At 38.2% G+C, this 27,503-nt stretch overlaps 1 protein-coding gene and 1 long non-coding RNA gene across 5 annotated transcripts in view; one reads left to right on the forward strand and one right to left on the reverse strand.

Annotated features, from left to right (window-relative positions):
- Positions 1–27,503, reverse strand: part of oxr1a (oxidation resistance 1a) — a 91,882-nt gene that overhangs the window by 50,579 nt on the left and 13,800 nt on the right. For 2 of the 4 annotated variants that reach the window (XM_088388284.1, XM_088388280.1), the window contains exons 1-2: positions 17,595–17,715; positions 4,014–4,210 (exon numbers count right to left, since the gene is read on the reverse strand). In XM_088388284.1, coding sequence (XP_088244410.1) covers positions 4,014–4,210; positions 17,595–17,620 — 223 coding nt within the window. In that variant the 5' untranslated portion in view covers positions 17,621–17,715. Of the gene's footprint in view, positions 1–4,013; positions 4,211–17,594; positions 17,717–27,503 lie in introns of those variants that run through there. The other 2 variants (XM_088388285.1, XM_088388281.1) reach the window with 2 other exon arrangements.
- On the forward strand, positions 604–27,150 carry LOC148392253 (uncharacterized). Its single transcript, XR_015861111.1, has 3 exons — positions 604–636; positions 25,547–25,641; positions 26,544–27,150. It is a non-coding gene; the product is annotated as an uncharacterized LOC148392253 (long non-coding RNA).

Here is a 27,503-nt window from a genome sequence, read left to right on the forward strand (position 1 = left end):
CAGTCAAATGCACACAATATTTAAAGCCTATTTATTTTGGTCAGACTCAATATCATATGGGCCTTAAGGCATTTGACCTTTGATCTACCAATGACTTGCTGTTTCTTTCCAATGCGTCGATGTGACGTGCAAATAACTGACACCTCTGGCTACTATCCTGATGTGTAAACACAAGTGAAGCACCACCTGGGACACAAACAACCCAAGCAGGACAAAAAAATAACATGGTGTCTCGCCTGCAGTGTTGGCCATAACCGTCAAACATCCCACTGATTGGTTTCTCATGTCACATTGTAGTAGGAAACAATTTTATCACAACAACTAGTCCTGCCATGTGCTCCACACTCAAACCAAACTACTCTCGGAAGTCGAGGCAACAGAATAGCAAATTAACATCTACCCTGACAAAGCCATCGATGTATTGAAAAACTGTTGATTTAATTCCGACCTCTGAGTCCTCCTCGTGAAATTGCATATCAAGCACACTTTGATGGGAGCCTTCAGCAAGTTAGTGTATTGCTCCCCCAGCACAGACACCTCCCCTCTTTGACCCTGCAGTGAAAATTCAATGAATAACTAACAGGGGAGTAATCAGTCTCACAACTGCCATAGCACCACCCCTCCTGACGAGTAAGGGTAAGCCGTGCTTGTGTCTTTTTTATTAGCATTTGCTCTGTCAGGTGTTATAGAGAAACAATGCTGAGTATGCATAGTCAGACACTTATTGCTTGAATCAGTTTAGACTAATGCAATACACTGGCCTTTTAAAAGGTCATTATTCATGCAAATGTTTTTAATCTGTATTTATTAGGGACGGATGAATACCGATATCAGATATTGTGCTGAAACCGGGCTTATTTCAACGGGTCTCGTAAAAGATGCCGATACCAGCTACTGATACTTAACTATTTTAGGATTGTTGCCATGAAACGCTATCAAGCGGAAGAATCTTTGACACATTCAATTTACGATGTGGTGTCACAAAAGAGAACAAAGACGATCTAACTTTAGAAATAGAAGCAGTGACATAAGGTACGTATATTGAAACACATGCAAGTTTGCGCAATTTGTTTTTGCAATTACATTTTTGCCACCAAAAGTAAATTTTCATTGATGCTAGTATTTTAAGACATGACTCACGGTAAACATTATACCATGTCCAATGTATGCATTCATTCAGCGCATGTGGGTTTACATGAATATTCAAATAAATGCATGCTAACATGCTGTTTGACAATAATTCAGACTAGAACAGTGAGTCTGGAATATAAATCAATGTTCATATAAAGGGCAGCTAGAGGCATTATGCCAATTATATCTCTGGTAGCATGTCAAAAATTGGCACAACTTCTACAATGACATATCAAAGCTACTGTTGGTGTCCGTGTTGTATATTTTTGCATATAAGATTGTTACACATTTTGTAAACGAGGATATTCATCAACTCACATCATGATGTGATGAAATGAGTCAGTGTTGACTGTGGACAATTGTTTCCAATGCATCCGACATGGAGGTATACATCCAATTGTACACGGTGCACCCAGGAATGAAGGACAAAATTGTTTTGGTACGAGGCAGATAACAACAAACATCAGACTCAGTGCGATGGGGAGATGTTTATCTGCAGTCTGGTGTTTCAATATTGAGTTGAGGTCATTGAGTTCAAGGATGTATATAATAATGTGAATGTCAACTGGGGCACTGGAATATATAGGCTGTTAGACGCTAGGAATCAGGGGAAAATATATACCCTTCTGGGAGGTAAAGGGAGATTCCAGGAAATCTTAGCTTCTTGGTTTCTGCTGTGCATGTATCTTTTTCTGGAAAAAACGCTGCAGATCCAGTCTGTTCACTCATATGTCGTGTCAAAGGATCAGTCTTGACATGGCAGCAATCAATTAGGATAGTATGGTTTATATTTGAAAATCAGCATTGTAATTTCAGTGCTTGTAATGTATGTGTTATTAATCTACCATAGGAATAATTTTGCAAAATAAGCCTGGAAGTAGAACTTGTCTGGTTTGGGGTGGGGCTGCAAGAAAATGCCACAAAGCTCCTCTTGCTATTTAAAATATAGACAGGGGTCAGCCAGTAATCAATTGTTCATAATATGCTACAGATACTATATTATAGTATATATATATACTATATTTCTCTCGGCAGTGCACACAAGCCAGGCCTTGAACTCAGTGAGTTTTATCCAGGTCAACATTGGCCATAGCAAATGATTAACTGCCATGAGTCATGCTTTCGAAAAGCTTGTACAATTTGTGCCTATGCAGTTAAATGCCGTAGAGAGGAGGAAAAAAATGGCCACATTTCATTTAATGGCTGAATTACCGTACTATTACTACCCTGATCTTTTTCTCTCTCTCTTTCCAAACTGCCTGCATATGCTATTGAGCAGATAATGGATGATCAGAGAAGGTAAAAATGTCAACAGTGTGCCCATTACCTCATCTTTATCCTGCAGTTTTCTTCCACTGATAATTGCCAACCGGACTGATAACTATGAGGGCAGATCAATCGGCCATTACAACAGAGCCTTGCAGAGGCACCGGCATCGATACATGATGACTCTGTATGTAGTGAGCTTATAGGAGTGAGACATCAGCACTTTCTTGAGGCCTTGTCTCGCTCTCTTCTCACCCTTGAGCTATGACCACACACGGTCCTTTGGAAATCCTAACCTTGAAATTATAAGAGGTGTATTTACATGACTCACTGTCTGAGCAAGGACATGCAACACAATCTAAATTTATGATCTAGTCACTGGAAGCTGAGCTTTGGGTAAGGACAAAACATAGTATTCACAAAACTTTTTAAACGTTAGATAAGAAGATGAAATTGAATATACAGTAATAAAATATATTTCAAACAAATCAGTATACTGATATTTGGACTGTTCATACAAATGGACTGTATGCATGAAGAACAACGTGGTGATATAGTCATTAGCCAGTCTGGTATGTTCTTTGCACGCTTGAATTAGTTTTCTCTGGCTTCCTCTTGAATTCTGACATGTATGTTGGAGAATTTAAATTGCCGATATAAAAGCAGTGCTTTGGTACGATAGTGGGGAACACTACAGTATTTCCTCACCATTTGTGGGAAATTACCAACAAAATAAAGAATTAAATGCATTCTTATTTAGGTAGTTTTACGTAAAAATAATTGTCTTTCAGTTGAGATGTGTCCGCAAATAATGGATAGGTTCTATCGCAACATTATGCAAAAAGATGAATTTACAAGGAGTGAACAGTCAATAGGTGGGAAAAGCTGTAAACATAGATTTATAGCATGGTAGGGGGCAAGCTCTTGTTTACGCACTGATACTATTTTTTACGGGTAGACAAGTTTGAACAAATCAGTGGTATTATTATGCCACAGAAAGAAAACATATCCTACATTATACAATTATTAAATTCTTTGCTGCAGCAAATGTGACGGATTCAGAAATAATACGTACGTTCATCGTTATTATACAGCTGACAACATACCAAGATGACCAGGCTGCTTGTATGGTGACATACACTAAGAGCCTAACAACAGCTTCCTGGAAACTCCAATTTATTTTCCATATGGAGCCATGCTGTTATGATTACGTGTGACGTGCAAAATAGGCATATACAGACAGGCCATTATGACGACTGTCACAATGACATGGAGTGGTGTATCAAATATTCTACATTCATTATCTGCCTATATAAAATAATAATTCTCAGAGTTAATTCATATCGTTAAAAAGGAATTAATCAATATTTATCATAGTGCATTTATTTTGCATTCGTGTAGATCTGCACTACATCACACTGCAACATGAAATAAATCTACTTTTACAAAATCATTTTGTAATGGCAGGTTTTCTTTTATTATTTTGTGAGGCAGATTTTTCTCTTAAATTGGAGCTCATATCGGATCGTGGAATCATTTGGAAGGTTTTGGTTTCAGAGCGTCCATCACACTGGCAAAATCAGTCAATACAGAAGCTGACAAAATAAAATGCCTACCAATGGTATAGCCTCTCTTCAGTTCGCCACACCGTGGGCTGCGGCGCTGGGAATTAGTGGTGTTATTTTCCTGCACCGCGAGGACGGTGGTTGTCTTGGCAACAGGTGATGCAGCTCTGTTGAGGGGCGAGGCTGGCACCAGAGTTGGGGAGAAGCCTTGGCTGGCAATGTCCACTGATTGAGACTTCTTTTTCAGTCTGTAGTAAAAAGAAAACTACAGTAAATAAACAATGTCTCGATGGATATGTTGTTTTAATCATTTAAAGGTATTGCAAATAAAACCTTTGAGCAACCTACGCTAGTCCAAGGTAAAGCACTGAAAGCATATTTGCATTTTAGGTTATTGATTTGATTGGTTTGTCACAGAAATTAGATCATGTATGCTATTTTTTTCCCAGGGACACAGAAATCTATAGAAAGGATCAATAGGCTAATCGTATTCTTGCTGAGGTGAAATGTATTAGCCATGTTGCTTGTACAACACAGAGTCTCAACGGAAACACAGCAGGACGTCACAAAGACAACAAAGTTTCAGAGTCTACAACACACATTAAAATGCAACATGGCCAGAAATTGGGAGTCATAGTATTTTCTTGTTTAAAATACACAATACTCTGACGATCATTGGATAGCATGTTACAATGGAATGAGTTGTACTGAATTGACATATGAAATGTTTGTGCATAGTAAAAACAATGCAATGAAATGAAAATAAATGCGCAAATGAATCAACTTGAACAGTTAAAAAGCAGCTATGTCGATTACTTAGTCTATTAAAAAATTGTGCACTGCTGCTTTAAATTCAAAGAAATTCAAATGGCCACAGTTCCCCGCTAAAGAAGTGCAATTATGGCTAGTTAATGTTACCCTTAAGTGCAGTATTAATAATTTGGTCCTGAAATTGTCTTTCTGTTTAATCATTTTAAAATGAAATAAACGGTCTTGATAAACTATGCATACTTACATTAAAGTTCAGCATGCAAGCCAACATTTGTGAGTGGGAAGTAAAGACGCATTGTCATGAATAGATAAAATTAAATCTGGGCTGTAAAGACAATATCCAGTGAGGGACAACAAAGCTTAGATATCATTCGAGGTGGAAGTTCATTCATTGCTGAGTTCTCACTGGTTAACATGGGTCAAGCCAAATCTGTCAAGGACAACATTTCAAAGCTTGTTAAAAGAATGACACGACAGGCTCCTAGGTTTGGATTTGAGTACCTTTTCATAGTTCATTATACTAATAAGGTCGCAAAGCACCTCTTTCAAAGTAAATGTGGTGCGTCCACAAAAGGTTACACTGATAGAAGTCTTTTCACCTGGCGTTTGCAGGACAAAATGTTCTGAAAATGATCCAGCAAGAGGAATGTCAGTGGGTAAGATTGTAAGAGTGGTCAAGAATCTCATTTAAAATCCCCAAATTTAAGGGCTCACTTCTGCAACTGTCTTTTATTGACGGCTTGATAATTTCACATATGGGGGAGTCAGTAGATATACTCCTAATAAGAGGAGTAATACAATAGAATACAAGATTATTCTCTCAGAAAGCAAAATAAAAATCTGAGCAACAGAGTGAATAAAATGAAACAAGCTATAGTCTTGTAAAGTCCTGAAACAGCAATACAAGATGCACAACACTCACTCTTGCATTGCACACTTTCAATCATTCCAGCAAAAGTGCTGAAGCAAACACATTCTTTTTGGCCATTTCACCCAAATGCTCATCTCCTGATGGACCAGCAAAGCAGTGCACATGGCACAGTGTCCGACTGTATTATGAAAATGTATAATCTCTATGGAAATGCTGTCTATCACAGTGTCTCTTCTTTGGAAATTAAACTTACTGGTCCAGTGGAGACAAATTATGCAAAAGGAAAAAAAAAAAAACCCTGCTTGCTGACCTTTCTACATAAATGGAATAGTATAATATAAACGGAAAAGTTGGACTGAACATGTCATTTAACGATTATTGTTCCTTAATTTTCATTTATTGGAATAAAGAATAAGAAGTATCCGCGTGGTAAATTGTAGGGGTCTCTCTGAATGTTCTTGAATTGGAATTTCAGTTGGCTTGGAAGAGTGCACAGAGAATCAGAATTATCCAACTCAAATCAAAATAAATCGAATTTAAGTGTGACGTGTGGGTGGTGCGCGTGCCTGGTATGGAGGTGACCCAGGCGGGCTCCTTGGGTGACAAACCAGGTAAGCTATGCGTGTATGGGACTAGTCATTAAATTGAACTGATGAACAGCTAGTCAATAAAGCCCATCCAAGCAGTGTATCAGTGTATTGACATGTTTTTTTAAGGGGGGTAAAGTACAATGACTGATTTAAATGAATTGGGAAGAAATTCATTAATGTCAACATAAACTGAGGTTTAGGGTACAAGTCCAAGCAGTTGCAAACTGCGTTAATTACTATTTTGACAAAGATGTGGGTTTGTTTAGATGGAGCATAATGAGTATGAGGAAGGAGTGAAAAGTAGAGACCTGCAGCTGGTGTTTTTGCCTGTGGAGGATAAGAGAGCGGGGTAGTGCCAAGCTGTGTGAAGTCTATCTCCACTCCCTTAGGAGTTGGTACTAATTACTGTCTCATAAGTGGAGCGGAAGCCCGTATTCTATAGCTTGTCTTCTCTGTTCATTGAGCTACAAGGCCAACTGGTATCAAAACTGCACGTGTGTGTGTGTGCGTGTGTGAGCTTCAGTGACAAAATTAGAAGGCAGAGGAAAGAATTAACACGAGTACTTGTCATTTCGATTAGAAGTAAAAAGTATGTTGGAAACTTCATGATTTCAGAAAAGGAAAGATACCCCAGATTTTTACATCTTCAACAAGGTAACATTTTTATTTTGTTACTTGACACCTCTGCTCACAAGTAATGAGGTGTACCGTTGCCTGTGGTGTCACTCTTGTGCCCTTTTTCACCAAGCTTCTCCATGAAGAGGAGAGTTTTGATAGAACTCGTTTAGTAACTTGCATTGCAAATTTGTTTCTGGACAGTTTTTGCTTTCATAATAGCTAAACCACTGCTGACTGTTGTACAATATCTTCTCAATGGATGCTGATTGGTGTGGACATCTTCAAAGACTAGAATTGTAAACATCGAGTGTAAGCTTGGTAAAATGGATTTTGCTGATTATATTTTAAATCCTCGCCTCGGAGCATTAAATGTTCACATAACCCTCTCTTATGGAACGAGTTGGTTCAGACTGAATGCTTCAATGTAGTCTTTCATTAAATTCAATGAAAACTATGACGTCACATTAACCAAGATCAAAATCAGTCTAGTAGAAATAGTCATCCAGTATTCTAGTTTCAAAGACACTGACTGCCATTATGGATGTATGGAGCCTTAGCCTCTACCTCTCCAAACCAAATTTTCATTTTGTACTGAGCGATACACATGACAACCTGAACAAGATTCCATTGTTCATTGGGAAAACCTAAAGACTCCCACAGAGAAAATGAGCACAAATTAAAGAGGCATTTCCCTTTTACACCAGTGAGAAATTGGGACTCAAGGGTACTTTTTTTTTTTTTTTGCTTCATCATGAACTATTATTGCACCAATCTCTCCTGCAAGCAATGAGGGATGCACATCACCAAAGACATCAACTGTCGTTGATTGCTATCAACAGATAAAACGAAAGATGAGAGAATGATGGAAAACAGGCACAGTCATTTTGTTTCCTATTCCGCTTTTGTGATCTGACCTGGCCCAGGAGGCTGTGGAGCAGCTCTGCCAAATTGGCATCGTTCAGATTATCGGACTGCACAGGGATCCACGTGGCTTGGCAAAGGATGCATAAACAAAAAGGAAATTTGAGGCTAAGTCAAAACACACTTATCACACTGCTGCTAAGAGGGATTAGGCCCAGAGAAAAGAGGCTGTCGTTTTTTTTTCCATCCTATTTGCTTTGCTTCCCATACTTTGCAGTGGCAGTCACAATTTTACTGGGGGAAGGGTCTTTTTATACAGCCTTGGATAGAGCGCTGTACTGTATGAAGCTTGGTGGTGACAGAGTGACCTCATTGCGTAGGCAACACAGTGACAGTAACAGTTTGAATGATCCAAATTTGAAGTATTTTTTGGTGACAATTTCCACCCAATCAAATTCAAATTCATTGCTCTGGCATCTTTCTAATCAACATTTCAGTTTTAAAATTTGAATGACAAACATCCCCCAAAATATCAATTGCATCCAATTTATCCCCCGAAATTAATCATTAATGATGACCTACCTATCTATGTCGTTTCAACTACACTGGATTCCAAAACTTGTGCAAGTTAGGATCTTAACTTCTTTGAACTGGCCTACTGTAAGTGAGTCTTCTTCGAGTGTTCAAAGGCACATGCATTAACCTTAACCTTTCATGTCCAGCACTGATAATTTAACTGATTTATTAGGAAGGTAAAATGTCCCCATTGTGAAATGCAACTGTATAGTTTATAGCACCTGCAGCTATTTTTTCTATATCCTACTTGTAGTACTTTTGCATAAACCAACACACCACAGTAGTAGCAATAGTAAAGGGCAAATCAATACACAAGGTCAACTACCAAAATGATACTATACTTAAATATTAAAAAGTACCCAGACATAATGTGGCTATAATCATAGACATGAAGTGCTTCATTACAAGAACATGAGGGGAAAAATCTCTGCTAATAATCTCATCAACATCCATCAGTGCAACATGTTTCAAAACGGTTATTTGAAATGGATTGAAGGGATTTAAATGAGTACAGCCTCAATCATTACAAAGCCAATGGAATAGTGTGATTAGCTTAATCTTAATGAGAATGTGCAAGTCATGGTTGAGGCAGTCAGACTAAATCTGCGTTGCCGCTTCTGACATCCAGAGAACGAGGGCAACAACAACCTGTGGCCATGCATGTTAATGAGGCCTTCTATTGCATCCGGGAGCATAATGAAATACGGCTGAACCTCGACACTCTCCGCTCTGCTGTCGGACACCTCCGCATAATGATGTATAGAGCACACGCCACATTACACTCATCTGCCCTTGCTAAATGCCACGGCAGCAATTCACTGTTGAGGGGTGATTGGGTAGTTTTGACCAATGAGGCTTTTAACCTTCGTGTCAATGTAACAGGAGCTTAAAGGCTGTCGGCAACAAAGACACAAAGCTGAATGAAAGGAATCACATGCGACAATGGTGACAAGTGTGGTGGGTTCAAACCAAGGGAAAAAAACAGGTCATAAACAATCTTTGATTACATAATTTATATTTAATTGTGTGTTGAAATAAGAGCCATTGGACGTTTTTTTTTTGCTTGGATTAGTGGAAGACTTGAGATACGAGGGCTGTATGGTGGCAGTGACACTAATTACGCAGCAGTTTGGCAAATATTGAACATAAACTAGCTTCCCTGCACTGAGACTTCTTCTTGAATTACATTTCACCGTTTGGATTGGGGCAGTAGTCCGCGCAAGTAAATCAAACTATTTACACCAAAACAATACGAGATGAAGACACTGGCAAACACTATGTCTCACCACTCACCCAGTTCTTGAGATGAATAATATTGCAGTATATTTCTCTCACTTAGCAGTATCTGCCATGCAACAACTGCCAAACTGCTCTATTAAAAAAACGCTCTATAAATCAACCAAGGGTGCCTAGGGAAAAAGCTGCTATTCATTTTCTACAATGTATTGATGCAACATTAAAATTCCCATTGGCCAGAGCTTTTCACATGACTCACAGGGGAATTATCTTCAGTGACAAAAGGCATAGAGTGGGTAGAGATGGGGGTGTGGGGGGGCTCATTATATGTCTGGCTCTGACTCCAGGGTACATTTTTTCCTCTCTCACTTTTTGGATGTCTGTGTATCACTTGGGTAATGAAATACAGATGCACAGGGAAAAAAGTAAAAAATACATGAAAATGTGTTCTTTATGTCCTCATATTGGCAACAAACACCTTGTCAGAGTCGGCGGCTCAATCTCACACAGCCTCAAGCGGTTGATTCATTGAGAGTACCCATGGGGACTTTGCTGCAGTCTGCTACTGTCCCATTTTGCCTTTTTGCTCTACTCCTCGTTGCTAGCCTCAATCTTTCTCTTGCACTCTCATTGGCCATGTGCCGGCGATAGCTTGCAAACTGATTGGTCAGCATAAGTAGTGGAAACAACGTCACGACAGTGTGGCTTGTGGTAGTGCAGGAATACTAGATGCATTGTTTGAATTATCTGTTTTTAGCATCCCGTTCATTATTGTACATTGTGTTTCATTATAGCCCAGAGAGAAAGAAGGGCAGCAAAATTAGAAAGTTATGCTTCACACTTCATATTCCATTTAAATTCTTGGAAAGAACAAAATCCTTAGGATAAAAAAAAAGAAACGCTGACATAAATGGCATGGCATTCAACTCTGAACAGAGGGATAGAGTGAGGAATTAATTAGTCACAAATGTTGACTGAAAAACAATTATTAATATGGAACCACACGAACTCAACAAAACTTGTCACCTAAACTGCAAGTTTTCTCTTGCTTTTGGCTGAAGTCTTCATATTTTAAACAAAAGTGAGAAAGCAGACAATTGCTTGAAAATGATGTGTCACAGCTCCTTCAGCCTGCCTCTGTGGCCATGAAAGATTTGTGATACAAAGACTCCTACGTCACTTACGTCAATAGAAGGATTAAGTGAGGACTATCTAATTTAATAATAGACACATTCAAATTGCCACCCTCAGAAGTGGCATATATAGTGAGGTGGGAAGAATGTCAATTTGAAAACTAAATTTTCATGAATGTTCACATCTTCTCAGCCAATGTGCTCACTTGCAAATCTGGCATTAACAAAGAAGGCACTCCTAGCTAGGGGCACCAACATCTGTCACCACTGGTGTCACTGTCACAAGCCGAACAGGTCACACGTCTCCATTGCCTGCTTTAGGTCAACTGAAAGTTAACGTGTCGTTATGCGTGATAAATGTAATAGTGGCAGCTACTTACTATAATGACTTAACGCTGTCCAACCTTCTTCTGTCTATTTGATTTGAAAATTCAACTCCCCCTTTTTACTTTTGCTCCACCACCATGTGTGTCGTTCTCCTTCCTGTCTGCAGTCAGTTGGCAGCCTGTTTGGCTCAGGCTGGTGACCCAATGCCCCTCGATAGCAGGCATCATTTGGCAGCAGCTGCTATATTCTGTTACTTTCTGAAATACACTGTCCGTATTAGCTCACTCTTGTGTGACACTGTTATCTTGATGAAATAGGCTTTAAAGTTTTTGATCACGTACACATGCACGCTACAAAACATTTCCTGATATTTACAGCTGACAAACGACCGTTGAAAAAAAATCAATGGCACACGCAATGTTACACTGACAGCATTTATATTTTATGTCACTAGTTCCAACACTAATTTCATAAATTCAATCAACTAAAAATGTCACCTTGTTCTGCTGTAATTATTCAATGATATGTATTTTAACAACTTGTGCCGTGTTTATTCATTGATCCCACTGAAAATGTTTCTAGACAATAAAATATAGTTTGCTGCGATGCACAATGTGAAGTTTTGAAACAAAAACTTTTGATTACATTAAAAAAAACACAATTTGTGGTTTGTTATAAAGCGAAATACATTATGTAAAAAAATACCATTCATTCAATCACATGCTTATGCTACAGATTTCTCAGTAGGATATTCGAATACTGAAATATTTGATAGCTGCAGTGCTACATTGTTGTATTGTCGTAGTTTTATTGTTGACTTAACACTTGCTTCATTTCCCTCAAATTAACCTGCAAAAAATGTCTCCTCAAAATTGTAAATTGTTACAAGACCACAATTGATTTATCGCATGCGGGCACAAATATGCAGTTTAAATGCTGGAGGGATCAATGTAACAGTAAATCAGGTGCAAAATTTTAATCAATGCATCCTGAAGGCAGAGCTGATAAAAGGGCTGATGGATGGTGCTGCTTTTGCCCAAATCTCGACTACATGAATCCTCATTTCATTTCAGAGAAGATCCCATTAATGACTCTATTAGAAGCAAAGATGTTATTAGATGATTTTTTTTTCCCCTTTCCCTTTCACTTTCACTAAATTGGCATAGCAACAAGACACAAATGTTTAACTACAAGGGGGCTGGGGTGAAAGATGAAACTTGACAGCCAAATGTGACATAAAATGTTTTGACAGTTGCATGTGGTCTCAGCTGCATGGCTGTGATAATACTGCTGCCGGCAAAGTTATTTACATATCATTTAAGAAGATTAGTCCTTGTTTTTATTTTTTACAGCTAGGTGCGCTCTGCTTGTTAGTTTGGCGCAAGAGGCAATTGTACCTTTAGGGAGTTTTGACGTTTCATATTCGTTTACATCAAACTATGTCCATGAAAAATAGAATTGATCTTGAAAATCTTGATATCCAGAGGGAATTTGTGGGAGCAGCTTGGATTCAACAAACAAAATGCAGTTGGTTGTGACAATGCAATAAAGGAATGCAGCAGACTCAGCTTGGCCTTATATGCAAATTAGCCAAGTCAATAATAAATCAACAATAATACAAGACAAGGAACAGAAGTAGAAGTGAATTTAGCCTATGTGGAGTCCATCTCCACATTTTTTACTGCATTTATTAAAGTGTGAGTACACGTTCTATTGTTTTTATGTAACATTCATCTGATTTCACTTTATACTTAGTGGGCATACATCCCTCATATTATATTTAGGGGTATCGAAATGGACAGATGGACTTATCATTGCCTTTATACAGCAATCTCCCATGAGCCATGCTGCGTATAGCAAAAAAAAGCCTATATGTATATAAAAAAATTGTTTAAATTTGGTTTTGCCATGTGGCTCCACATCATAATTTTTTCACGTCACGTGTGGGGTCTGGCAAAATTAACACGGCATACATCAACCTATTTTCTATACTAATTTCCTCATGAGGTGATCTGTAGTAGACTAAGAAGCAGGGTGATACCTGGACTGGTCACCGGTCAATTACAGGGCGCACACTGCAGACTAACATCCAGAGTTGCTCGCGACTATTCCAACATGTTGCCCACATCATGCCAATGTATCTATATTAATATCGTTTTGCTAAATGTTCCTTTTACAGTTCATGTTATGTGTACATATCTCATTGCACAGCAATCCTTGCTTTTCTCCTTCACTGACCACCACTGATGACCATAGTCTGCTGATGTGGAAAGCTGCTGACATAAAACACATGACGTCAGCTAAACAAACTCACCCTCCATCACACGTGCACACACAGACATGCACACACACTGATATAAAAAAAAAGCAGGCGAATGCCCCATCATTGCTTTGTCCTTGTCATATTGACTCTTCCTCTCCTCTTTAGTCTGTGTCTTATCCTATCCAGTGAGCGCCCACCCCAGCTGTGTTTTTTTTTGGATGCATGAAGACGAACACAGCAGGATAAAGGAACAACTTCTCTTTATTCCGCTTCTCTCTCTACCCCCAAGAGCATCTTCTGCACCACTGCTCTGCCACCATGAATTCATCAGCACAAACCTCCCGCAAACTTCCCAAACAAATGTTGTGACTTCGGCTTCAACACGCATACACATGTCAAACTTGGTAAATGAACCCTGGAAGTTTATATTTACTGTGTAAATTTGCATGAGCTAATGGAAACTATGGGAGTCTTTGCTTTGCCAAATGTTACATAAAAAAACTTGCAAACAGTCATTTTTTTCATGTCTCCAAATAGTGGAAAATTACATGAATAAAATTACATGATTTACATAAATTACATGAAAGATACATGAAGTAACCTGAAAAGCGAAACATTCCGTCTAACTGTTGCCATCGTAATTGTTTTTCATAATCGCTTACGTTCATTTAAACTGGAAATATACGACAAATTACGATTCCACAAACTCTTTTTATTAATTATTGTACCTTTAAAATGGCTTACAGCTAAGCACGTACAATACAGCACATAGACAAAGCAACTATTCTCTCAACTTTATTACGCCACTGTAATGAGAAGAATTTTATTACAGCATTACGATAATGACGACTGATGTTGATCTCTTTTACACATTTGTTATTAAGGCAGCTTTATCAAGCCTATATGTGCTTGCCCTCTTGTGGTTGGCTCGAAATGCAGCAGAGTAAAATTTTAAATGTAAACATTGCTGATGATCAGTTAAATTTAATTGTGGCGGCCAAAATTGCGATCATGATTCAAATTTGATTAATTGTACAGCCCTGCTGTGTACTTACGGTTTTTCGTTTGATTGTTTTGTATTTACAATCTAGAATATTTTTTATATAATTTATTTCATTTATTTCAAAATTATGACTGAATTAGGGTAATTTGACAAAAGCGAGTTACAGACATAATAATGCCACTCGGGAAATATTTTAAATGGTTAAAAAACGCATAACATGCCCCCCTTAAAAAAAGGTTTTAGGGTTGAAACAGTTTGACTGTGGATTGGATAATTTGCAATACAATCAACTATAACTATGACTCCCATCCTATTATTGTGGGCACAAGGCTGTCTTCAATCATATGTGCACGATGTGAAGATGTGTAAATGCCACTGTGACAAATTGGGTTGAATGCATTTGTGTAAATTGGTTTGCAAAGTTGGGTATCGAATTCACCAAATGAATAGATTCACTGTGGTGATCCAGAGCATCATTGACTATTTATGACCTCCCTTGTTGACTTAAAGGAACAGGCAAGGATGGACCATTTTTCACTCAAACTCTATGTATTATTATTTTTTGATCGGAAAATGTTATTAGCTCACATTTTCAATTTTTATCAATTTGTTTCGGAACAATCAGTAAACACCAAAGTAATCTCAGAACTTTTTGCTCAGCTATATGTCCATGCCTCCTCCCTCTTTCTGTGTTAAGGTGGGAGTCAGAGGAGGAACCAGAGACAAATTGTCCATTCAAAATCATTATACATACATCTCTAATAATATCCAAAAACGGTGGTCATTCTGCACCAAACGTTATGTGAACATCTCTACTTAGATCCACTCTAACCTCGGAAAATATCACAATTAGCCTCTCCATGACTTACTTGTGTGAAAATGAGTAAATGAGCAGCGTAACTGCAGTTTTTGTCCAAGCCGGATCTGTCTTTTTTTTTAATGTTTGTTTTATAATACATAAATACCCAAGATACAAACACAATGCGTTCCAAGAGGCTTTTCGTAAGCTGAATTATTCATTGTTTGTTATATCCTAAATTTCAGTCTGCAAGGGTAAGCTTGACTTTTTTCCCCATGTGTATCTCTCGGGGATGCGCCTGCACGCTAACTGGCCACCCACGGCTGGAGGGTCACCTTACTGGCTGGGGCTCTAGAGCTCAGAATTTTGCAAGGTTCATCCATGATCAATCCATCCATTTTCTACATTGCATATCCTCAACTGCCGTTGCCAACCTCTGGGGGTTCTCAGCAGCTACGTATCTGATAGAGATGGACTCTCACATGTACGACGCACCCTCCTTCAGCCTACTTTACCTTCGGGATGAAGCTCACTGATGTGGACGTAGGCTCTATCTCTGGTCAGACAGAAGCCAGTGTTAACTCCGGCTGCATGAGCGGTGCGCGTTCTTGAGGCTGAGACCCTTGTCTGGCCTTAAGAAGCAAAATTCATCCCGCTAACCTCGGCTGTATTAGTAGCCAGACACTAACGGCTGCCCCAGCAGCGGTTGAAGCCAAGCTGCAGGAGCTCTGGAGTCTAACAAAACATGTTACTATGTCAACTAGGACCGATTGTCAGCAAAATCAATATGCATATCCCTACTATCATATTTCAACTTGGAGAAATATACAACCAGTCAGCACAATATTTTGCTTCAAATTTCGTGTTTCATCATAGGAGCTCACATTTACATCAAACATATTCCAAAATATTGTACCAATTGTTCTCACCTATAAATAATGAGTGTCACTAAGATGTGCTGAATGTAGTAATAAAAAAATGCATCACATGTATACTGAGGTTTTAAGAGAAGTGAAATTTTAAGTGCTGACATCATTATTATACACAGACCAATTACAGACTCTACGTGCCAATGTTCAGCCCATTAAACTGTCCTTTCAATGCAAGTGTGATTTGGTCATAACATGCACTATTGATCCCCTTCTCGCTACACATAAATGTTGTTAAATAACATTGCGTTCTATGCTAGGTAACATGTTTACATCTGTTTCCACATACAGTCCCAACTAGAGGAACACAAAGGGTATATACTGTAGCCGTTGAAAAGGTCAAAAGGCCTGCAAAGGTGCATCTCCCTCCTCTTTAACTTCTTGCCCATTGCTACAAAGTGCATTTATCAGAATGTATGTGGGTCTTGGCTCTTGCAAACACTGCTCAAAGTGGATTAAAAGTACATTAGTTCAGATTAGAAGCAGCATACCACATGCTTTGCCACGATCGAGTTCATTTTCTATGTAGAGAGAAGAAATGAGCCCTGCTTATGACAAAAGTGGAAATACAATAGACTTAATGAATGAATTTGAAATGTGTCATTTGCAGATTCATAGTTACATGAGGCTTTCCATTTACGTGTATTTCTCTTCAGCGATGCAAAAGCAACCATGGCAGAAAAGCATGCATTCACAATTGTGCAAATGTCTCCAGCTGTTACAGCTAGCAGAGACAGTCTCCCAGAGAAACCGAGCTGTCGCACAACACGTTTGTCATTGTTGGGAAGGCAAAAGCCTTCATAATGTGGCAAGCTATCACAAAAATGTTTTCAATGAATACATTACGTTCTGGAACATGTTTATTTTTGTACCATTCTCAGTAAAACATTTCTGGTACCCTCACTGCTTCTCATTTAATTGTTGAATGACATATTCGGGATATTTTGGGAGAGTGTCTTCAAGAGAATGACTTCACAACATGCCTTCAGAAAAACGCTTTTCTGTGACCAGATGTATTGGGAAAAAAAAAAAAAGAGTGATTCTACTTAAGAATGTCCATGACGACTCTCACCGCCACAATAAGGTCTTCATAAAGTCAACCAAACAAATACAAGAGTCAAAAGGCTTGTTAATCTCTACTGCTCAAGATTTACCGGCTCTTTGATCAATGTTTTCCGAGCATACCTCTGACATCTAATTGTTTCCTGCAGAAGCCCAGTAAACCTTTCCAATCTCTTCATTCTGTCCCCAAGGGAGGAAATGCTGGTTTTCAACTACAGCATGTATTATCATCAGAACATAACCCTCTTTTACCATTCCCTAAATGAACTGATTGAAACTAGTTTCAAAATGATACATGATACATTTGGGGAAAATCAGGTATGAGGGATTGGAGTTTGTTATTAAACTGTAAAAACGTGAAGAATGGTAGATGCACTTAGGTACAAGAGGAAACATTGGCAGCGTTCCCAGTTGATTTTCCACAGAGAGCACCGATATATCCAAAAAGCTCTGATAGTATTTTTTCTATGAATAGTTCATATTTGCACAGCAAACTGTATTACGCTTGCAGGTTCCTTCAGAGCAAAATATTAAATGCCACCGGCATGAGAAATGGTTTTGCGCTACAACCAGTGAAAAGGCTTGGTACATACCTATCAAGGTTCTGAGCAGGTTCCATTGAGTCTTGTGCAGGAAAGAGAAAAATTGCTTAACTAAACCAGTGGAAAAGTGACCATGTCTTCATTAGGAGAGTAGGGCATCGTGCTAATTTATTTACCTAATATAACACAGACAAGCAAGGAGATGGCAGCTAAGAGGAGGACTTGACCTGACTAAGCCTATAACAGTGAGCCTGTTACTGATGCCTTAGGCAAGAACAAGGGGGGAAGGGAGGATTTTTGTATATGTGCAAAAGAGTAGGTCTATAACAGTGGTTCTTAACCTTGTTGGAGGTACCGAACCCCACTAGTTTCATATGCGCCTTCACCGAACCCCTCGTTATTGAAAAATTATTTTTTTTAAATTCAAGACATAGATGTTTTTTACTAATGCACAAAATGAGCTGTGCATGAACATCACCTTGTTCAAAGAACAAAACCAACACAATGCATGAACTCGCAACAAATTACATACAGGCAAATCAGAAGCTACACGATAAAACAGGTTTGTTCGGACCTCCTCAGTGGGGGCTCTGTCGAACCCCCGAGATCGACTCACCGAACCCCGAGGGTTCGATCGAACCCAGGTTATGAACCACTGGTCTATAAGAAAGAAGGTAAGAGAGTAGAGGTTGGGGGAGATTTGGAATGCAAATACAACGGAACCTGGAGGTTCCAAAAAATCATGCATAATGTCACACAAGAAGTCAGATAATCTCATAAAACTTCAGCCTTGGGAGACACTTAAAAATCGCTCTGATGTTGTTTTTCCAACCACGGAAAATTTCAGAGAGCCCTGGAAGCAAGAAAATAGGTTTGAAATGGATGATAGAATATGAATTGTTAGTGGAAGAGGCTCACAATCAAAAAGTTTGTTCTGGACATCGGTTTTTGCTTCTACCTCCTCATCATGGTTAGCACGATGGTAGCCTATCTACCTGCCTTTTAGACATGATATTTTAGATGCAAAATCAGTCATCATATTTTGTCTTAGGTTTGATCAATTAAATAAGCAATAAAATATTTCAATGATACTGTAATGAGCTTCTTGAAGTACCGTATTTTCCGCACTATAAGGCGCACCGGATTATAAGGTGCACTGTTGGCTTTTGAAAAAATTGGAGGTTTTTAGATGCGCCTTATAGTGCGGAAAATACGGTAATTAAATTTGGGAGGTCGACCAGGATTAAGTTTCATTAAGGAGGTTCTACGGTAGAAGAGCAAAATGGAAGCTTAGCAAGTGTGCTATGATGTGTGGTCCTTGCTGAGTGGCCACCCTCCAAGGCCATGTCACTTTGGGTCTTGTCCAGGTGGTAAAAGCATAAGGGCTCCTGGTGGCAGGGATGTGCGACACTCAGCCATCTGGTGATGAGTCACTCTGTCCCTGCTCTGACTGTGCCCAAGATTGTAACCCATCACAGGTTGTGTGTGCATGCATGCGAGCATGTGAAAAACCGAGACGCTAAAATGCATTAGCGTTCAATTTAATGTGATGTTAACACAGCAGAAGCATAATCTTTAAACGTCTGACGCTGACTGAATCTGGATTGATTTGTAATAATGTGATGATGCATACTTTGACAACTCATTTCATTTAGACACACAGAGACAAAATACAAGAAGAAGCAGTGACTCAAAAAAGAAGTTACTAAATGACAAGGTGATGGCAAAAATGTCAGCCATTCAAGGCAACCAAGCTTGAAATGTTGTGCATCCGCATAACTGCAAATGAACCAATCATAGGGGGATAAGATGGAGGTGGTGCACACAGTATATTGGCATGCATGCTGCTTCCTAGAGATCTAAAGCCAACTAACAGTCTACGTCCAGGGCGGCAAATCCATTCCTCCAGGCCACGACTAACCCAAATTGTGTTTGTTTGTCTGAAGGTGGAGCATCTCTCTCTCTCTCTCAAATCCCCACACTAGAGTTCATGCACTTCTCACAGGCTTTAGTAGTCATGCTTCTACTGCCCCCTACCCACCAACATGTGACTCTGTACTTTCTAGGGGGTTGAGGGGGTCCAAATTGGTGACTTTTTGCAGATAACGTGGTTCTGTTGGCTTCAACTCAGTGATCTTCAGCTCTCACTGGAGTAATTTGCAGCCAAGCGTAAAGTGAGATGAATTGAAAATATTTACGCTATGCAGAAACAAATACTATAACGCACTTTGTAGTTTTGTTAACGGCCTTGAAAGTAGTCCTAGGAATGGTTATAGTACAGACTATATAGTCAAATGCTGTGCAAGAAATCTGATGGAAAACAACATTTAAAAAATTACAATAAAGTGATTCTCTACATACACAGACGTTTACCAGTGAAGTCCATTTGTCACAAAACTATCTAGTATACTGTCAGCATTTTAAAGAAAACAATTCTCTTACTCTTGTCTGGGTTTAAAGGTAGTGCCAGGCATTAAATATAGATTTCTTACTGATTCTCCATTTCTGGACATCCACTGACCAACCACTGATTTGGCCCTTTCCAGTACAGTATATGCAGATCACTTAGGCCTAATGTGTTCTTTTTACATTATTCACATAGTCTCTTGTGAGAGGTCCTTCTATTTCAAGATGCTATAAGCTATGCTATTAGGGCTGTCACTATCAAGCATTTTCAGAATATTTTATTGGATCTATTATTCCATCGATTAATAGAATAATCCAATATAATTATATTGTATTTAAAAAAACATTTTCTCAGATTACTGCTTTGTAACCAATTATTTTTGTTTATTTGTTATTATTAAATGATTGAAAAAACAACTGAACAATATCACAGGTGGATTGATGGTCCATTGTTTTTAAAAGTAAAAGAATATGTTTGCAAGTCTCTTATTTTTATTAAACAAAAATAGAGAAATCAGAAAATTGTTGCTTTTGAGAGCCTGAAATCAGAAGATTCGGCCAATCTTGTTAAAAAATATTTAGAAAAACTACATAATATTATACCAATTAAATAAAACTCCATTGTACTTTATTTTTAGTTTTAGTCTATCTGTTTTACTTAATGTACAAAACTGGATGGTATCATATACACTTCTTACCGTAATTCTGAGTGCAAATCAACCATCTTTGAACTGGCATAAGGGTTAGCATGATGGAAAAACACTACATATGAAAAAGGGCCCATTGAAACGATCCCATCTTGTTTGGACAATGCGTTTACGTAAAACCATGCAGCTATTAGTTGAGTAAAAAAACTTTTAGTGTAATCACAAACATGAATTGTCCCGTTGGCTAACAGGCCACAAACATCTTTATCTGCACCTCTCTGTGATGTATTGAGTAAAGCCTGTGATGGGAGGGCATAGGAGAACAGGTTTTTAATCAGAAAGCTCGCCGAGGCCCGTAGGGGATGGGTGCAAGGAGGGGGAGAAGTGCGGGCCGCAATCGTTACATAAATAGCTTTATGCTGCATTAAAATTCATGATCAGGACAGTCTTAATCTTTCAGAATTATATTTAGAACTGGCTTACATTATGATGGCAAAACCAGTTCTACGCTCCATAGCTTGCAAGTGCAGAAGAGATTTTTTGGGAAGCAACTAGGGTACTGAAGAGAACATTTATAACTTCCCTACTTGCCACTTTTGTTGAAGAGTGGGAAGTGAATCTTTAACAGGTATGTCTGTTCAGAGCAGTGGAAATGTATTTGCGGTGCTCTGATGAATTACATGCAATGTAATAACTGTCATTCTACTAACAAGCATGCACCACAAGTGGCTTCCCTTTCTTACACCTTTGAGCAGAGCTGAGAGGAACTCAAGGTGTGACTTTTTCTATGGCAGTCTTTCTTTCACAACTTCTCACAAGTTCATCAAATGCGAAAGACATTTCTATTAGCAAGATAAATCACTAAATAATTAGAACACAAATGCACGCAAGCATAAATGTATGCATGCACACATGCACACGCGCATTTCCAATTGGCTGAGTGCAGTGCCTCAATACAATCCAAAAGTAATTTTACGAGTACATTTATTGTATTTAAAGAGGTACACTAAATAGAAAACCTGACAGCAAATAATGTTTTCCAATTCTTGATAGGCTACTAAACATCAGAACAGCTTGTCTTTTCTTTTTTTTCTTTTGAGAATAATGAATTAAAGGTTTTCCGAGGTAGCAATTAGCGGTATTATGAGGTGAAAACTGAACGCTATATTTTGAGAATCAAGCTGTTTACCTTTGTGACTCATGGGCGTGTGAGTGCGCGTGTTATGTAATAGGGAGAATGAAGGATGCCTTGTATAGCCTAGGGCTGCTCATATTTAGAAGTTGAGTTCGTTATTTTCAACATAAATTCACCACTACTAAATGCCAAGACAATACAAGACAAAATACTCTATCCCTAAGCTCATTTCACTGATTCATGTACAAAATGGAGTGCATCCACTATATTCTGACTAAATGACCTTTTATAGTCATCGTGGCCCTGTGGCCTGAGGCTGGAAGTGGATATTATGCAACTTGACTATGTTGGACTATATGTTACTTTCAAATGTCAAACACGAAGGGTAAATAGGTCGGATCTGCATGCATGGTTTGGAGAGGCTATCACACTATGCAAAAAACACAATAAAAAAAACAAACAAACACAAATCCAGTCATATCATCTTATTGTGCTGTTTCATTGCAGCCACGTGAAGAAAAGCCACTGAGAAAATACAGAAATTTACTGTTAGCTTGTCCATAAATACTGACTCCTGGTGAGTCAAATAAAGTTTCTGCGTTTTATTTTTACTTTATCACATGTTAAGATTGATCATTTTACTCAGGATAAAACATAAAACAACAGCTCCAAAATCGATTTCTTACTGTCAGTTGGCAAGACTGAAGAGTGATGTTACATGGATCATGTTTATTTTGTTGTATGTACCCTTGTTTCGAGTACAATACAAAAAAAAAAATCACACACCAATCTGTACAAGTTGCAATTTACTTTTGCGATAGTAGTTGTTTGTGTTGTACTTCAAAAGTGTGAGTGTGAGAAAATGAGCGTGAAACAGTGAGAAATGAATAGATCGCTCCCACAAGCGTGGACATGTACATCAAATATAGACGTCTCAATTTCACATGCCACGCAAAAAGAAAATGAGTGTATGATGGAAAGATCCTCATCTCTCCAAGATAGCCATCTTTCTAAAATCCCAATTTAATAAGAGGGCTGGTCTGAACAGTTGGAGAGGTGATGCCAAGAATACTTATTCTTTCAAATTCAGATCTATTGGTATCCCTCAAGGACAAATTCACCTTGCTCACTGATGTGTACTTTGTGTTTCTCAGCAAACATAAAACTAGACATGCAGGCGGGAAATGAGAGATTCAGAACAAATGATAATATTCTGTGGGGCATTATTGTTACAATGCTCTCAATGGTGGAATGTCTACTACGAATTATTGGTACAGAAATCAGAATGTGCAAAAGGGACTGTGACTGTGAGGTTACTGAAAAACAATGTAGGAAAAATAAAATCACACACAAAAAATAGTTTTGGGTCACAGTGTGCACATCTGGGTTTGTTCCAATTTAATTTCTTGAAACACATTAGGTCCTTACGGGAGCATCTTTTTAAATACCAGAGACCTACAGTAGATGGAAATTGTCGCTGTATGTCCATCTCTGAGGGACACATACTTGCAACCACCCTAATTGGTTTACTGAAGGAGAGTGCAAATTTATTTCAAACTGTTAAAAAGAAACATATGGGGTTGGTACTTTTTGCTGAAATCGTAGTACACATTGTGCAAGCTAAGTGTGAAAGAAGGCAACGGCAGAAGCCCATCGGACCTCTGGTTTATTTTTAATGGCATAAAAGGACTGCAAAAATTTCAGCTACAGAATGACTTACTAGGTTTGTGAGTTTCCACTGACATTTGATGTTTGATCATAATCAAGACCGAGTACATTCATAATGTAATAGATGGTTAATAAGTTATGGCCATCACCTATTAATGAGACCTACGGCTTATTAACCTTTACACAATACCTAATCAGGAAATCATGAAAATCTAAAACAAGTGGCAACTATTTGTTTTCCTTGCACAACACCTCATTAACATGCTTGTGCTGCATAGCAAGCTCAGATCATCTGTATTCACATCAAGTCTTAAGTAAAATAGGCTAATGAACTTTGTTTCACTATTCTACAAAATAATTTATCTTGTGAAAATTTTTTCATGCACATTGCATGCATAATGAACAGGATGCCAGTATGTTACCCAACACTCTCTCCTTTCTTTTTTGATGAGTCACAAGCTCAACCTGAGGCAAGAGAACTCAGAGTAGAGATACGTATGATTTGAATTCAGCAACACTCAAGAGGATGTAACATAAAAAGGATGGTTGATGGATAAAGATTCCCCTGTTCCACCACCTAGGAATTAAGTGGCACTTTAGTTTAACGTTTAATAACACATTATACATTAAATACTGGATTGTCATTTAGTTTTGTGGGTCTCGTTCACTAATGTGTAGAAATGTTCTTACTCAGTGTGAAAGTTTAGCATATACATAAACACTCTGTGAGATTCATAACGTGCGTACCTGCCAGTTGAGAGATGCCCCTAAAACCTTTTAAATTGACTTAATCTTTAACCTGTTTTCCTAGGGTTGGTATCATCGGAAAGCTTGCTAAACACAGAAACCAACAACATATAAAAATGATGTTAATGAGGCTGATTGTTGTGAAAATGTAATTTCTGTCTTACCTTTCCCATAAACTTTTGAAAATGAGGAGCACTGCTGCTCCTTGTTACAGCATTTTTGTCTACTAGACTTAGTTAATCCTCTAAATCTAACACTTAGACAAGACCATCTCATTTATCCTCCTCGTTTAAAAAAAAAAAAAAAAAAAAAAAAAGGTCAATTGGTACGGTATAACAGCATTTTGCACCAAAAATCATGTTACCAGTGCTGAGATAAAGTTTGACCTTTGTGCTTGGGAAGCAAAACTGACATCTTTCCAGCAACTTGTAGCCATTTTTTTTCTTTTTCTATTAATGCTGATGAGTTTGTTTGAAAAACCAATTTCTTACTGGTTTGGAAACCTGGTGCCTCATAAAGCAGCTGATGTCACATTGTGTTAACTCTCTAGAATTACAGTACAAGTGTGTGGCCTTGCTCTTTTTATAGCATCCTCAGGTTACACATCTATTTCCTTGATATACTGTAACCAAAATAAGTTAAGGGAAAGCCCACTACAGACTGCAGTTTACATACCAGCAATCTGCATCACAGTGGTTTAACGTACACATTGGAGTGATCATTATTAGACAAATGTGTCAATGAATTATTGAAAAGGTAGTCTCTCAGCTGGACTTACTGTACATATATCAATCGTTGCTGACAAAGGCTATTATTTCAATGTGGCAATCAATTATTCACTGGAAGGTTTAAGTATCTACGTATAGCTGCTATACACTAGATACGTACATACGTACATACATACATACATGCAGACAGACATACATACATACGTGCACATTTTTTTTTACAATTATTTCACAGTTGCACATCACTCATTCTTAAGAAAAATAGCATGTGGATGTCCTAATACTTATGGTCCTGACTGCAAAATTACCACAAAGCTGACATTCAATAAGTGACTCAACTTTGCTTATATACCGCTTTCACGAGAGCCACAGTGGTAACAAAGTGCTGCATGCAAAACATGAATTAATAATAATAATAATACTAATACGACTACTAATACTAATAATACGATCATGAAAACTAAACATAATCTTCAATGAGACAATTATGGTAAGCTTCTGTTATAGAGTTCCTAGGAAAAACAAATCTCACCTGATGAATGAGTTGTGCTTCGATCTCCTGCCAGACTTTTGCTTTCATCACTTTGTCAATGTTTGTCTGTCACGTCATAGCTACAGGGGTGCCTGCTCCTGAATCATGCTGATGAATTGGTCTTCACTTTCTACCATCAGGGGGGCCATGTCGACAATATCCGTGTGATGAAATGTAAACAAGGCGGAAAATGACCACAACCTGCAAGTGTCATCCTTCCATGGGTGCTTTTGGGGTGATTTTGTTTTTGTTTTTGCTTTTATGGGCAAATACTGCTCTGGACAGGAGTGCATGAAACTATTTTAGCAAATAAAAATAGGAGGCTTAAATATTTTGTTTTGAACTGACAAATGTATAAATGTTCTGGACAATGGTATATAATCTTATATAACGGCATATAATAATCTTGAATTGAATTTTGATTAATTGCACAACCCTGATGCATGTAGAAAAAAGTGGTTGAACCAGTGGGACTGTGGCATAGGCACATTGGTGAATGATCAGATTATCTGAAAGTGATACAAAAGGTAATTTGGGAAAAGGTAAAGTACAGGTATATTTGAACAAAAATTACTTTGGTAGAGGTGAAATCCACCTTGTAGAACATTAGTTGGTTAAAACTAAGTATCTGATCAAAAGTAATGTCATTTTGTGATTGGGATTTGACTTTGAAGGGGTGGCAGTAAATGAACGTGCTTAACAAAGAGCCAACCACCCCGAGGAGCTCTCCCTTTACTTCAGGCCACGGCTGTTTGCATGACATAATACTGTGGCGAGGCAGAGGAATACATAAAGAAAGAAAAAAGTAGCAAAGCTGCAACGGCAGCTTTGCTACTTTTTTTGCTGTATCTCCATATTTGTATTGAGCAGCATGTGAACCAAGAGATTCGGTTTGAACCTCCTTTCAGACACTTTTTATTTTGCAACTGTGTATAATTTTGGGATTGAACCATGAAGTTGCTTTAAGAAGCATAGGTGTTAATTTGTATCTTCCCGTATTGTGAGGGAACTGTCGATATTTTTCTGTTTCCCTCTAGTTGAAAAGCGTTTATCCTCTGGATGACATTGAGAACTGCTACCGCTCCTGGTGTTTCAAACTGAGTAATGAAATAAAACGCTAATTTAACTCTTTTTCAGTGTTCACTCTAGGGTCAGACATCTCCCAGGGCACCAGCTGCTGCTCCTGCGTGAGCTCTAAACCATCAATCAAACAGAAGGAGGAGAGAAAAGAAGCGAATGAACCAAAGGAGACACAAGAAGAGAACTTCAGGGTCAGGCTTAGCTGAAGAGTGTTGTCCAAATTAACAAAAAAAAAAAAAAAAAAAAAAAAGAGGACAAAGGTTAACTGCAATTAAATGTATCAATGTAGTATGTGAAAGAACACATGAACATGTACACATGTGTACAAGTCATACAAATACACCGAGTGCTGTTCATCAAAAGAAACCCACAATAAAACCCAAATATTTTCCACAAAAAATTGGACATTTAAATGTTGGGCATTTTGCTGTATTGTTATTTTTTTGTGCACCATGATATTGCAATTTGATACATTAACAAATATTCCTAATTGTAAAATTATCATTGGCCACAGGAAATAGAGCAGTATTATTAAAGTGCTAGTTCTACTATCTAAAATGTTTTTTAATCCCTTGACTGACCTAAATTCTTTTGAGTGCCCCAGTTTACTGAGAAACATGCTCTTGTAACAGAGTTTGAGGCACATTTTAGTTAAATTCAATACAAACAAACAAATTAGCCACCCAATACTACCAAATCTATTTCGATTCTCCATGCGGTCAGTAAATGAGACAAAGCAATATTTGTCATGGTATCAATTGTTGATGCTAACGTTAGTGCTGGTCTCCATGCTCGCTGCAACGTGACTTGAAGTGCTTCAGAGATAAGCCTCGTATTTATGGACAATTTTTACGCTGTCTCCACTATTCTAGCAGGAACTGTTTTTTTCCCTATTCTAATACTCTTTCAATCCAGCATGACACGCAATGTTGTCTCATCTTTATCAGAGTGCCAGGAACTAGGACACGGCGAAAAATGGGAGTATTTGGAGTACAGCAAATAAAAGTGAATGCAGAA

The sequence above is a fragment of the Syngnathus floridae genome, chromosome 10 (assembly GCF_059516105.1).
Source record: "Syngnathus floridae isolate MCC-2025c chromosome 10, RoL_Sflo_1.0, whole genome shotgun sequence".
NCBI lineage: Eukaryota > Metazoa > Chordata > Actinopteri > Syngnathiformes > Syngnathidae > Syngnathus > Syngnathus floridae.